The sequence below is a fragment of the Homarus americanus genome, unplaced genomic scaffold, assembly GCF_018991925.1.
Source record: "Homarus americanus isolate GMGI-L3 unplaced genomic scaffold, GMGI_Hamer_2.0 scaffold3522, whole genome shotgun sequence".
NCBI lineage: Eukaryota > Metazoa > Arthropoda > Malacostraca > Decapoda > Nephropidae > Homarus > Homarus americanus.
In genome coordinates, this window is record NW_024712447.1 from 41,648 (window position 1) to 56,932 (window position 15,285).

Consider the following 15,285-nt stretch of genomic DNA (forward strand, 5'->3'; position numbering starts at 1 on the left):
GTCGCTGTAACTATTTATTTTCAGTTGTAAAATTCGTTACAAAACTGTATCTCAAAACTCTGGAATTTTGTCTGTAACATTTATTGCCCCCTAATATAGCATTTTCTTTTACACTGGAAAATAACAGACTCATCCTCTCTTAACATCAGCTGGGACTTGAGTTTTGGAATTAGTTGTAATTAGTATGCAAATTTATGACGTCACTATTTAGTTTTGAATTTAAATGACGGCATTATTTAATTTATTTGTATATACCGTATATGTTATTTTCTGACGTTAATTTGATGTTTTTGTTTGTTTGTTGTGTTGTAATGTTCATTATTTTTCACACAGTTTATGTACAGGAGATGCGCTGTATGGTGTGTAATAATAATAATAATTAACGGTTTATTGAAAGGATGGCGGACGGAAGGCTGAAAACATACAGTTACATAATTGGGGAATGGGTCTCTTGATTTACAAATAATACACAAGTAACATAAGTGATACAAATATGATATATAATAACTAGGTGGGGGGAAGCTCATACTACAGGGCATTTCAATATAGTGACTGCAAAAAGTAAGATTGACTGGGATTGAATACATTGGTTGATTACAAGTTATTGAAAATTTTTACAATGGTTGGGACTGGGCTGTTCTTATAGCGATCAGTTCGTGCCCGTATGGGCTGGATGCGGTTGTGGTGTCGAACAGCAATTCTCGGGCGAGGGATCTCTGGTGGTAGTAGGAGCCGGTGTCGAGGATGGTGCAGAAGCTTCTCACCAAATTTGCAGATGAGGTCGTGGTGATGGTCAGTGAGAGCCGAGAGGGTAAGTGTGTTGAGCGCTTCTTGATATGTGGAGTAGGAAGGGGAGAGAATAATCTTGCACGCCCTCTTTTGCACTTTTTCTAGGTGTTTACGTTGCGTGGCATTTAGGGAAGAAGACCAGGTAGGGGAGGCATAGATGAGTTTGGGAAGTATGAATGTTGATTAAACACTGAGGAGCTCGGGTGCAGGAACTCCAAGGGACTTGAGTCGGCGGAGGAGGTGGAGACGGAAACTGGAGGATTTGACAACTTCACTGATGTGTGGTTTCCAATTTAGTTTGTTGTCTATGGTGACGCCGAGGAGCTTAGTGGAATCTACAACCTGTTGTGTGTTGGGACCTAAAGTAACGGAAAGGGGTGGGACAACGTCGGAGGAGAGGTTGATGTACATAACCATGGTCTTGGTATGGTTGATGGTGACGTGGTTGTTGGTGACCCAGTTTTGGAGACTGTTCAATAAATCCTGAAGGGCGGTATAGTCGGGAGCAGAATTGTTGACGCTGAACCCAATGGTGGAGTCGTCGACATTTCCAGCGAGCAGAGGTTTCTCTTAGGGCATCATTGATAAGCATAAGAAAGCATAGTGGTCCCATCTTGGTGCCTTGGGGGACGCCACAGGTGAGTGACTGAAATGTGGAGACAGCCCCTCGGAAGTGTACAGCTTCCATGGTATAAGACTTCTTCGAAACCCGAGGTCGATGGCTTTGTTGATGATTAAATTGTGGTCGACTAGGTCGAATGCCTTAGCTAAGTAAGTGAGACAGCTACAGACGTTTTTCGTTTCTCCAGATGGCGGTATATGTAGTTGAGAAAGCTGACAAGAAAGTGAGTGGTGGAGGAAGTTTTCATATTACTAAATTGCTGAGGATCTACGGCTCCTGCAATGTCTATATATATAAAACAGTAGATAGAGGAAGATCAGGTGATGCAGCAGAGCTTAGCATAATGCACACCAGAGCCAGGAACCTGCGGACTGAGCCGCGGCGTGACGAAATCAGGATTGGCACCGACGTGGTCAATTAGTTTGTTGTCTGCAGACGCCGAGGAGCTGTGAATTCACAACCTGGAGTGTGTTCCGGACCAGGTAATGGAAGGAGGGACAATGTCGGAGGTTGATGTGGCAACCATGGTCTGGTATGGTTGATGAGGCGGTCGCCAAAACCCAGCCGGCAGACTGTTCAGTCAAATTCCGAAGGCGGCAGTTGGAGCAGAATCACGACGCTGGATCCCAATGGTGAGTCGTCGACATATTTCCAGCGAGCAGGGGTTTCTTAGGCATCACGATGAAGGCTGCGAGTGGTCTCATCTTGTGCCTTTGGGGACGCCACAGGTGAGCGACTGGTGCGGGAGGATAAAGCCCCGGAAGCGCAAGGAAGCTGGGCGTCGAGGAAGCCCAGGTTATGGTATGAGACTTCCGGGCCCGAGGCCGGAAGAAGTTTGTTTATGATTGACATGTACGACCAGGTCAACGCCAGTGAAACCGGCCGAAGGCGACAGTCATAGACGTTTTCGCTTCGAGATGGCGGTATATGTAATCAGAGAAAGCGATGAAGATGCGAGTGGTGGAGGAAGTTTTCGGCGTTGCCAACCAGCGAGGGTCTTACGATCGCAATGTCAGCATAAGCCCAGTCAAACACAAACTTTCACAGATTAGGTTGCATTGGGGTGATTGCAACAGGTCGTAGCTGATTTAAGGATTGTGGGGCTGAAGCTGAATCAAAATATAAGGAAGAGGTCTTCCAATAACTCATTGACTGAGAGAAGTATTGATGAGGACAGAGGTTTAGCAAGCTCCGGAGAACCTTGAATAGTTTCAACAGTCAATGGGGGTGGGGAGCGTTCAATTTGTGCCTATCCAGGCGTTTTCATGCGTCACCCCCATTGTCAGTGGGAAGGGGGCTGGAAGAGGAGAGTGGCTGTGTTGCCGTGGAGTGTCTGCATATAGGGGGTAGCGAAATGGTTATTTGTTTGCTCCAGCTGCGCTAACATTAGTGAGATGGGCTGGCGAAGGGGAGGGGTGTAGTTTGGTATTGTTTGTCCACAGAGTTCTTGCTTTACTTGGCACCATTGACTGATGTTATCTCGTTTTGTGAGGTAATTTGCTGGTAGTGGGACTCTTTGCAGTGCGTATTTCGCGGATGACTTGTTGCGAAGTGACCTGTAGCGGATGTGGCTTGCTGGAGATGAAAAGGCTCGTGTCTCTGTTGCAGCAAGCCTTTTGGATCCGAGGTGACCAGGCAAGCCGCTGGGTGGTGATTCGACGGACTTCTGGGTGGGGAGCTGTGGTAAGCAGACTTATTCATTTGGTTTCTAATGTCATTCATTGCTGAGTATTTCAGTTCAGGGAGACAGGGACTATCTGACGTCCAAAGAGGCGTACTGCAGAGTCAGTAATCGGCCCAGGTCTTGGACAGGGTCTCTGTACTTGGAGTGGGAGTGGCAGACCAGAGCCTGATAAGTGTGTGCTATACCTGATAGGAGGTGCAGTGGTTGAGAGGTTGGGTACTGTCCGCCAAGCTGAAGAAGATGGGTCAAGGGTGTTGACCCAGGAGAAAGTGATAGCTGGTCCTGATATCAGTGGTGTCAACGCACGAATCCCACATAACACTAACTTGCCACGGGTACCCCAATTCCATGCAACCGATGGTGACAGATGACGATAAGAGCACTTGTGGTGATCGAGGCGGATGGTATGCCACACAGATTATAATGGAAGCAGTGTTGCGTGGGTGTGCCCGCAGCACGACACGTACCCATAATGCTTCCACATCTGCTGGGACTTGAACATCCAGGCGTGACGGGCGTAGGTCATCTTGACAGAAGAGGGCAACGCCCCCTCCGCGTCTTTGTGGACGAAGGTGATGAAAGAGTTGATATCCCTCAATGTGACACGTTTCAGGTACAATTTGCCAAGTCTCACATATGGCAACCACGCGCGCGGCGGTTGACCTGACTGTAGTTGCCAGCTCGTCGAACTTGTTAGCTAGGGAAGTGACGTTGGATAGCAGTAAAGACGGGAGATCATACCATATCCGTGGAACTTCAGTGTGGTGGTATGGTCTGTCAGGGGTGGGTTTCTCCGGTTTCCTAGTGGAGGTTACGGTTCTAATGGGCTTATGTGCATGACGGCCTTGTCTACGGCTCCGCGCGTGGAATATTTTCAGTGACTTGAGTAGCGCGATAACACTCCCATCAGGATAACCGTTCCCACGCTTTAGATGATACAGAGTGCGTCGGGAGTAAGTGATTGGTGGCCATCGGTTGAAATCTGTTGTGGGCCGGAGGAGAGGTTTATGTGCATAACCATGGTCTTGGTATGGTTGATGGTGACGTGGTTGTTGGTGACCTAATTTTGGAGACTTCAATAAATCCTGGAGGGCGGTGTAGTCGGGAGCCGAGTTATTGACACTGATCCCAATGGTGGAGTCGTCGACATACTGTATTTCCAGCGAGCAGGGGTTTCTCTCAGGGCATCATTGATAAGCATAAGGAAGCAGAGCGGTCCCATCTTGGTGCTTTGGGGGACGCCACGGGTGAGTGACTGAGAAGTGGAGACAGCCCTTCGGAAGCGTAGGGCTTGGTGTTGGTCACTGAGGAAGTCTGTAATCCATGGTATAAGACTACTTCGAAACCCGGGGTCGATAGTTTTGTTGATGATTAAATTGTGGTCGACTAGGTCAAATACTTTGGTGAAGTCAATGAAGGAGGGAGATAGGAAGAAACTGGTTCACAAATAGGGTGGTAGATGAGTGAACAAGCTTAGCAACTTTGTAGTAAGTGCTGGGACCCTGGAAAGTTTTAAAAGGGGCTAGAAGATTCATGGATGATAGAGAGTGGTAGTAACTCTCGACAGGAGCTGCCATGCACAGGCCAACCGGCCTATTGCAGACTCCTTATCTTCTTATACTCTTATATTAAAGCGACAGCCACAGACGTTTTTCGTTTTTCCAGATGGCGGTATACTGTATGTAGTCGAGAAAGCTAGTTTTCATATTGCCAAATTGCTGAGGATCTATGGCGCCTGCAATATCTGCATAAGCCCAGTCAAACACGAAACTTTCACAGATTAAGCTGGTATTGGGGTGATTGCAATGGGTAGTAGCTCATTTAAGGATTGTGGGCTGGTTGACTTGGGCACTGGTGACACATATGAAGTCTTCCAGTCACCTGGGCATCTGGCTTGACTGAGGGAAGGATGGAGCAGAGGGGTTTAGCTAGTTCAGGGGGAGAACTCCTTGTAGAGTTTCATTGGTAAGTCAATGGGGATGGTGGGGCGCTGTAACTTCAGTTTGTCCAGATTCCTAGTCCCCATTAGTCCCTGTTCACCTAGCAGTAAAGTAGGTACCTGGTGTAAATCGAAAGTTGCGATTTCGTATTCAGGGACAAGATGTTGGAGCTTCCAATAACTTGATGACATAAACCATTGACTCTTCAGGCTTCTACGCCCTTAACTCATGAGACATAAAGGCAAGCATTAACTTAGCATGCTTCCCTATTGGGCGCTGTAAATGCTTCTGCGCTTCACCTTACACAGGGATGTAAGGGAGTGCCCAATAAAAAAAAAATTTGTCCAGACGTTTTGCTACTTCAAATTCTTCTACTAAGTCAGAGGGAAAGGGGGCTGGTAGGTAAGCAGTGAGAGTGGTTGTGTCAAGCATATAGGTGTATGTGTGTGTGTGTGTGTGTGATAGGCGTGTTTGTGTGGTTTTTGAGTGAGTGTGCGCGTGTTTGGTGTGATTTAAGCCCATAGGTGATCAAAGATGCCACTGTGACCAAGGTGCCACTGTGACCATAGGTGCCACTGTGACCCAAATTGCACTGTCACCATAGGTGCCACTGTGACCACAGGTGCCACTGTGACCATAGGTGCCACTGTGACTATAGGTGCCACTGTGATCATAGGTGCCACTGTGAGCATAGGTGCCACTGTGACCATAGGTTGCCACTGTGGCCGTAGGTGCCACTGTGTGATCATAGGTGCCACTGTGATCATAGGTTGCCACTGTGACCATAGGTGCCACTGTGACCATAGGTGCCACTGTGATCATAGGTGCCACTGTGACCATAGGTGCCACTGTGATCCATAGTGCCACTGTGACCATAGGTGCCACTGTGACTATAGGTGCCACTGTGATCATAGTGCCACTGTGACCATAGGTGCCTGTGACCATAGGTGCCACTGTGCCTATAGGTGCCACTGTGACCATAGGTGCCACTGTGACCATAGGTGCCACTGAGCCATGGGTGCCACTGTGACTATAGGTGCCACTGTGACCATAGGTGCCACTGTGACCATAGGTGCCACTGTGACTATAGGTGCCACACTGTGACCATAGGTGCCACTGTGACTATAGGTGCCACTGTGACCAAAAGGTGCCACTGTGACCATAGGTGCCACTGTGACCATGGGAGCCACTGTGACTATAGGTGCCACTGTGACTATAGGTGCCACTGTGACCATAGGTGCCACTGTGACCATAGATTGCCACTGTGACCATAGGTGCCACTGTGATATAGGTGCCACTGTGACCATAGGTGCCACTGTGACCATAGTGCCTGTGACCACAGGTGCCAGTTGTGACCATAGGTGCCACTGTGACTATAGGTGCCACTGTGACCATAAGTGCCACTGTGACCATAGGTGCCACTGTGACCATAGGTGCCACTGTGACCATAGGTGCCACTGTGATCAAGGTGTCACTGTGACCATAGGTGTCACTGTGACCATAGTGCCACTGTGACCATAAGTGACACTGTGACCATAGGTGCCACTGAGACCATAGGTGCCACTGAGACATGGTGCCACTGTGACCATAAGTGACACTGTGATCATAGGTGTCACTGTGACCATAATTGCCACTGTGACCAAAGTGACACTGTGACCATAGGTGCCACTGTGACCATATTGCCACTGTGACCATAGGTGCCACTGTGACCATAAGTGACACTGTGACCATAGGTGCCACTGTGACCATAGGTGTCACTGTGACCATAGTGACACTGTGACCATAAGTGCCACTGTGAACATAGGTGCCACTGTGCCATAGGTGCCACTGTGACCATAAGTGACACATGTGACCATAGGTGTCACTGTGACCATAGGTGCCACTGTGACTATAGGTGCCACTGTGACCATAGGTGCCACTGTGACCATAGGTGCCACTGTGACCATAGGTGCCACTGTGACCATAGGTGCCACTGTGACCATAGGTGCCACTGTAACCATAGGTGCCACTGTGACTATGGGTGCCACTGTGACCATAGGTGCTACTGTGACCATAGGTGCCACTGTGACCATAGGTGCCACTGTGACCATAGGTGCTACTGTGACCATAGGTGCCACTGTGACCATAGGTGCCACTGTGACCATAGGTGCCCTGTGACCATGAGGTGAAACTGTGACCATAGGTGCCACTGTGATCATAGGTGCTACTGTGACCATAGGTGCCACTGAGACCATAGGTGCCACTGTGACCATAGGTGCCACTGTGACCATAGGTGCTACTGTGACATAGTGCCACTGTGACCATAGGTGCCACTGTGACCATAGGTGCCACTGTGACCATAGGTGCCACTGTAACCATAGGTGCCACTGTGACCGGGAGTGCCACTGTGACCATAGGTGCCACTGTGACCATAGGTGCCACTGTGACCGCGTCCACTGTAACCATAGGTGCCACTGTGACCATAGGTGCCACTGTGACCATAGGTGCCACTGTGACCATAGGTGCCACTGTGACCATAAGGTGCCACTGTGACCATAGGTGCCACTGTGACCATAGGTGCCACTGTGACCATAGGTGCCACTGTGACCATAAGTGACACTGTGACTATAGGTGCCACTGTGACCATAGGTGCCACTGTGACCATAGGTGCCACTGTGACCATAGGTGCCACTGAGACCATTAGAGTGCCACTGTGACCATAGGTGCCACTGTGACCATAGGTGCCACTGAGCCATAGGTGCCACTGTGACTATAGGTGCCACTGTGACCATAAGTGACACTGTGACTATAGGTACCACTGTGACTATAGGTGCCACTGTGACCATAGGTGCCACTGTGACCATAGGTGCCACTGTGACTTAGGTGCCACTGTGACTATAGGTGCCACTGTGACTATAGGTGCCACTGTGACCATAAGTGACACTGTGACTATAGGTGCCACTGTGACCATAGGTGCCACTGTGACCATAGGTGCCACTGTGACCATAGGTGCCACTGTGACTATAGGTCCCACTGTGACTATAGGTCCCACTGTGCCATAGGTGCCACTGTGACCATAGGTGCCACTGTGACTAGGTGCCACTGTGACCATAGGTAGGTGCCACTGTGACCATAGGTGCCACTGTGACCATAGGTAGGTGCCACTGTGACCATAGGTGCCACTGTGACCATAAGTGACACTGTGACCATAGGTGCCACTGTGCCATAGGTGCCGCTGTGATCATGGGTGCCGCTGAGATCATAGGTGCCACTGTGACCATAAGTGACACTGTGATCATGGGTGACACTGTGACCATAGGTGCCACTGTGACCATTGAATCCACTTAACCAAGTGCCACTGTGTCCATGAGTGCCAAATGGGTCGTTATCAGTAAAATGACCAGCAGTACCAACACTTGCCACAGGCCAGGCACCCGGGGCGGCTGGCACCATGACCACACCCAGCTGGTCGTGACTCCGTCCTCCTCCCTCCCTCCTCTCCCACTTTCTCTCCTCTTTTCACTCCTCTCTTTCTCTCTTGCTTTCACACACCCTTCTCCTCTTCTCCCAATACACACACACACACTGCAACCCCGGACCTCCACTTATTTAACACTAACGCCATCAGCTGAACTATGTCATAGTTCCATCCAATTACCACCACCACCACCATTATCACCACCACCACCATTACTACCACCATCACCACCATGCTACCACCATCTGTAACCGCCACTGTACCATCACCACCACTGCAGTCACCACTACCATTATCATCAGTTATCCACCACATAATCACCATCACACCATTCACCAAACAGGGAGGTACCGCCTGGGAAGATACTGGAAGCATAATGTATTGTCTAATGGTAGACCTGCTGCCATATGGCATCACGAAAATTATGACCAAGTCCCAGGTTACTGATCTGACTTTCTGCTTCATTTACACACAATTGCAGGGTCTCAATTGTTTCTCTAACATGACAACACAACTTACATATAGCGTTTCTCACTATTGATTTTTTCATTCTTGTATTTCTTTGTATTTATTATTTTCAGTGATTATTATTACCATTAATATTTTTTATTTTACTTTTATTATAAATTTTATTTACTGAATTATTATTATTATTACATTTCGTCCCCAGGCTGATGTGGGTCAGTGACCTGTGCCCGGGTGGGCTAATCCCCGTAAAAAATAATAATAAAACATCACTTGGAGTACTGCTCTCATGTCTGGGGTGGCTCTTCTTCTGTCCAACTGTTAGATGAGGTGGAATCAAAGGCATTTCATCTTATTAACTCTCCTCCTTTAGTTGACAATCTCTCTTCCCTTTCTCTTCGCCGCAATGTTGCTTCACTCTCTCTCTTTTACAGGTACTTTAACGGGCAATGTTCGGTGGTTGGCATCCTGTACCGCCGGCAAGGCCGTGGGCTCGTAACACTCGTCTTGCCCGCGGTGCCCACCGTTTCTCTGTGGATGTCGGTCACCATAATAACCCGTTATAGTACATCCTTCTTCCTCACACACAGCCAAACTGTGGAATGTTCTGCCTTCTTCTGTGTTTCCATAACATACAATCTGTCTCACTTTAAAAGATGGTTTCCGGCATCTTCGTGGTGTAGATTAATACATTCTTTTTACTCTTCTTTTATTTTGTTATCCTATGTTTCCCCCCTGTTCCTGTTTTGTATTTAAATATTGATATTAAAAACAGTTTATTTAGCCAGAAAAACACAGACACAGAGTGGATAATAATAACAATATTAACATGACTGAACCAGTTGAGAACCTGAGCTGCACCTGATATATACTGTACATTTATCTCAAGGAAGTATTATGTAACATTTAGTATCATCTGGAATAGTACAATAGCATGGTGGTAATAAGAACATCTCATAATGTTACCACGGTTATCACTTCGATTTTTTTTACGTTTATATTATAAGTACAGAGGTGTATAATATATATTTTTTACAGTGGTGTTGATATACATTAATATGATAAGGGAGGAAGCAGTACAACATGGGGTGTATTAAGGTGGAACAAGGACAGAACTATCAGTATCACGTCTAGTCGGCAAATATAATTATTGCAATGGTAATTTCTATCTATCTACATGACAATCTATGATATAACAGTTTTGGTGGCACAATATAAGCAGGAATATAAAGTAGGTATTACAAAATTATTAATACTTAGATCTTAGACGATAGATAATTTAAGAGATGATTTAAAGGAAGGAGCGTAGTCTTTCTTGGATGGGTGGGGGTAAGTTGTTCCACACCTTCACACAGTGATATTTTATGGAGGTCTGGGACTGAGAGGAGCGCATGGGGGTGGTCTTAGTAGCTCTGGGTGCCTTAAGTTATCGATGACCTGTACTTTGGTGGCCTATTCACCATAAAAACCCACCACCATTATCTTCACCATTACCACCACCACCACCATTACCACCACCACTACTCTCACCACTGGGATGGAGTAAGGCACCAGCCTCAACAGTCACCAAGATGGAACAAGAACCAATACCAGTGATCACCAGCTGTATCTGATAGTTTACTTGATGAACTATCCACAACAATTCCTCTACTGATGGTTGTTTCTGTGTTTTGCCTCGTTCCATATTTATTCGTGTCAAAACAACTACCTCTGTCCTCTTTATGTTTATTACTAGCTGGGAGTACCCGGCATTATAGTCTTGGGCAAAATTAAGTTCATGTGTAAAAATAGCAATACTCCGTTTCAGTTCTCTGCCTTTTGCTGTACTGTAGCTTAAGGAAATAGAAAACAAAGAGAAAATGGGGAAAATAACTCGAAGTGTAAGAGAACTTCAGAATGTGATTGAAAGGTAAAGGAATAATTATTGTAAAATTTTTCTATACGCACGCACGCACACACACAAACACCAGGGTAATTAATAACTGGGTGTATGAAGAGAGATGTGTACGCCTGTTTTGTGTGTGTGTGTGTGTGTGTGTGTGTGCGACTGGCCATAGTGCAGACACAGTGGACCCCAACATCTCTCCCAGGAGACGGCCGAGCCGGGGGTCTCTCTCGGTTTTCCCATATAAAAATATCGGGAAATGTCTAGTTTTTAATGAGGTGGAACACGGTGCTGGCTGAAGCCTTGAGTGGAACACGGTGCAGGCTGACTTGGTGGAACACGGTGCTGGCTGAAGCCTTGGTGGAACACAGTGCTGGCTGAAGCCTTGGTGGAACACGGTGCAGGCTGAAGCCCTGGTGGAACACGGTGCAGGCTGAAGCCTTGGTGGATACACGGTGCTGGCTGAAGCCTTGGTGGGACACAGTGCTGGCTGAAGCCTTGGTGGAACACAGTGCAGGCTGAAGCTTTGGTGGAGCACAGTGCAGGCTGAAGCCTTGGTGGAACACGGTGCTGGCTGAAGCCTTGGTGGAACACGGTGCTGGCTGAAGCCTTGGTGGAACTTACGGTGCAGGCTGAAGCCCTGGTGGAAGCTGCAATTGCAGGCTGAAGCCTTAGTGGAACACAGTGCTGGCTGAAGCCTTGGTGGAACACAGTGCTGGCTGAAGCCTTGGTGGAGACACAGTGCAGGCTGAAGCCCTGGTGGAACACGGTGCAGGCTGAAGCCTTGGTGGAACACGGTGCTGGCTGAAGCCTTGTGTGGAACACAGTGCAGGCTGAAGCAGTGGAACACAGTGCTGGCTGAAGCCGGTGGAACACAGTGCAGGGCTGAAGCGTTGAACACAGTGCTGGCTGAAGCCTTGGTGGAACACAGTGCAGGCTGAAGCCTTGGTGGAGACACGGTGCTGGCTGAAGCCTTGGTGGAACACAGTGCTGGCTGAAGCCTTGGTGGAGCACGGTGCTGGCTGAAGCCTTGGTGGAGCACGGTGCTGGCTGAAGCCTTGGTGGAACACAGTGCTGGCTGAAGCCTTGGTGGAACACGGTGCAGGCTGAAGCCTTGGTGGAGCACAGTGCTGGCTGAAGCCTTATTGGAACACGGTGCAGGCTGAAGCCTTGGTGGAACACGGTGCTGGCTGAAGCCTTGGTGGAACACGGTGCTGGCTGGAACCTTGGTGGAACACGGTGCTGGCTGAAGCCTTGGTGGAACACGGTGCTGGCTGGAACCTTGGTGGAACACGGTGCAGGCTGAAGCCTTGGTGGAACACGGTGCTGGCTGGAACCTTGTGAACACGGTGCTGAAGTTGAACCTTGGTGGAGCACAGCGGCTGGAGCCTCCTTGGTGGAACACGGTGCTGGCTGGAACTCAGGAACACGGTGCTGGCAACCCAGGGAACACGGTGCTGGCTGGAACCTTGGGTGGAGCACGGTGCTGGCTGGAGCCTGGTGGAACACGGTGCAGGCTGGAAGCCTGGGGTGGAACACTTTGCTGGCTGCTTCCTTTTGGTGGAGCACGGTGCTGGCTGAACCTTGGTGAACACGGTGCTGGCTGGAACTCAGAGCACGGTGCTGGCTGGAACCTGTGGAGCACGGTGCTGGTTGAACCTGGTGGAGCACGGTGCTGCTGGAAACCTTGTGAGCACGGTGCAGGCTGAAGCCTTGGTGAAAACACGGTGCTGGCTGGAACCTTGCGGGAACATTGCGCGGGCTGGAACCTTGGTGGAACACGGTGCTGGCTGAAGCCTTGGTGGAACACGGTGCAGGCTGAAGCCTTGGTGGAACACGGTGCTGGCTGGAACCTTGGTGGAGCACGGTGCTGGCTGGAACCTTGGTGGAACACGGTGCTGGCTGGAACCTTGGTGGAACACGGTGCAGGCTGGAACCTTGGTGGATCACGGTGCTGGCTGGAGCCCAGGAGCACGGTGCAGGCTGAAGCTCTTGTGGGTACCACGTGCTGGCTGGAACCCCAGGAGAACGGTGTTGGCTGAACCTGGTGGAGCACGGTGCTGGCTGGAACCTTGGTGCAGGTGCTGGCTGGACCTTTGGTAAATACGGTGCTGCCGGAACTCGGTGGAACAATGAAAGGCTAACCCGGTGAAAACACGGTGCTGGCTGAACCTTGCGGAACACGCCGTTGGTTGAACCTTGGTGGAACACGGTGCTGCTGGGAGCCCGGTGGAACACGGTGCTGGCTGGAACCTTGGTGGAGCACGGTGCAGGCTGAAGCCCAGGAACACGGTGCTGGTTGAACCTTGTGGAGCACGGTGCTGGGCTGGGGCCTTTGCGGAACACGGTGCGCTGTCGGAAACCCTGGGTGGAGAAACGGTAAGCGGCTGGAACCTTTCCTTGTGGAGCACGGTGCTGGCGTTGAACCTCGGTGGAGCACGGTGCAGGCTGAAGCCTTTGGTGGAACACGGTGCTGGCTGGAGCCTTGGTGGAGCACGGTGCTGGCTGGAACATTGGTGGAACACGGTGCTGGCTGGAACCTTGGTGGAGCACGGTGCTGGCTGGAGACCTTGGTGGAGCACGGTGCTGGCTGGAACCTTGGTGGAGCACGGTGCTGGCTGGAACCTTGGTGGAGCACGGTGCAGGCTGAAGCGGAACACGGTGCTGGCTGGAACATTGGTGGAACACGGTGCTGGCTGGAACCTTGGTGGAACACGGTGGCTGGAACAGCGGGTGGAGCACGGTGCAGGCTGGAAGCCTTGGTGGGCAGGGTGTGGCTGGAACATTGGTGGAGCACGGTGCTGGCTGGAGCCTTGGTGGGGGCGGTGCTGGCTGGGGACCCTGGTGGAGAACGGTGTTGGCTGGAACGTTGGTGGAGCAGGTGCTGGCTGGAACCTTGGTGGAGCACGGTGGGCTGAAGCCTTGGTGGAACACGGTGCTGGCTGGAACCTGGTGGAGAGCGGTGTTGGCTGGAACCTTGGTGGAGCACGGTGCTGGCTGGAACATTGGTGGAACACGGTGCTGGCTTGGAACTGTGGTGGAACACGGTGCTGGCTGGACCTTGGTTGAACACGGTGCTGGCTGGAACCTTGGTGGAACACGGTGCTGGCTGGAACCTTGGTGGAACACGGTGCTGGCTGGAACAGGTGGAACACGGTGTGGCTGGAGCCTGGTGGAACACGGTGCTGGCTGGAACAGAGTGGGTACGGTGCAGGCTGAGCATTGGTGGGATACGGTGCTGGCTGGAACCTTGGTGGAGCACGGGGTGCTGGCTGGGGCCTTGGTGGAACACGGTGCTGGCTGGAACCTGGTGGAGAACATTGTTGGCTGGAACCTTGGTGGAGCACGGTGCTGGCTGGAACCTTGGTGGAGCGGTGCAGGCTGAAGCAGTGGAACACGGTGCTGGCTGGAACCCTGGTGGAGAGACGTTGTTGGCTGGAACCTTGGTGGAGCACGGTGCTGGCTGGAACCTTGGTGGGCACGGTGCAGGCTGAAGCCTTGGTGGAACACGGTGCTGGCTGGAACCTGGTGGAGAACGGTGTTGGCTGGAACCTTGGTGGAGCACGGTGCTGGCTGGAACCTTGGTGAACTCAGTTCTGGCTGGGACCTTGGTGGGTGCAGTGCTGGCTGGAACCTTGGTGGAACACGGTGCTGGCTGGAACATTGGGTGGAACACGGTGCTGGCTGGTTGGTGATCACGGTGCTGGCTGGAGCCCCTCAAGCTCTGACCTGCTCAAGCCAGATCTTTCTTTATTTCCCGATATATAAATATTTTCAATTCAAGCCTCTGTATTTGATTTTTTTTTTGTTTTCTCGGGGCTAGAGGGAGGGTGGGTGTGGTGGAGGTGGAAGGGGAGGAGGGTGGGAGGGAGGGGTGGGGGAAAGGGAGGGGGTGGATGTGTGGGGCTGGAGAGGGTAGGGGGTGGTGAGGGAGGAGGTGGGAATGTGGTAAGTGGAAAGACGTTGGGAGGAATAAGGAGGTGGGGAAAAAGGTTTAGGTTAGGTTGGGTTGGGTTAGGTTGAGTCGAGTCAGGGTAGGATGTGATAAGTTATGCTATGTTCATCATTTCATTTGTTCAGTCATTCTATATGTTCTGTCACTAACATTGTTCTCCCTCTTAACAGGTAGTGTGGGAGTGACCAGGTAAATCAACACCTGCAGTAGTATCGACACGTACTGATGTTCCCAGGAGAGAGTACCAGCACGATAACCTAACCAACCTATTTGATTAATACTCGTGATCATGATTGCTGTCAATATGATCAATATAATTACTGACTTTGATCATGATGACAACCTGTGTGACTATAGCTTAGATTGATCACTTAATGTCAGGGTGATGAATGTGGAATCATGATCACTACGTCTTGATCAACAAGCAACCACTATATAATACACACACACACACACACACACACACACACACACACACACACACACAC

At 50.3% G+C, this 15,285-nt stretch overlaps 1 protein-coding gene across 1 annotated transcript; it reads right to left on the reverse strand.

Moving 5' to 3' along the window:
- Positions 1–11,112: 11,112 nt before the first annotated feature.
- Positions 11,113–14,497, reverse strand: LOC121860417 (mucin-6-like; the record flags this gene model as incomplete). Its single annotated transcript, XM_042357569.1, has 1 exon — positions 11,113–14,497. A coding segment is annotated over one exon (3,385 nt), but the record flags the coding sequence as incomplete, so codon positions are not given.
- Between the last annotated feature and the right edge of the window lie 788 nt (positions 14,498–15,285).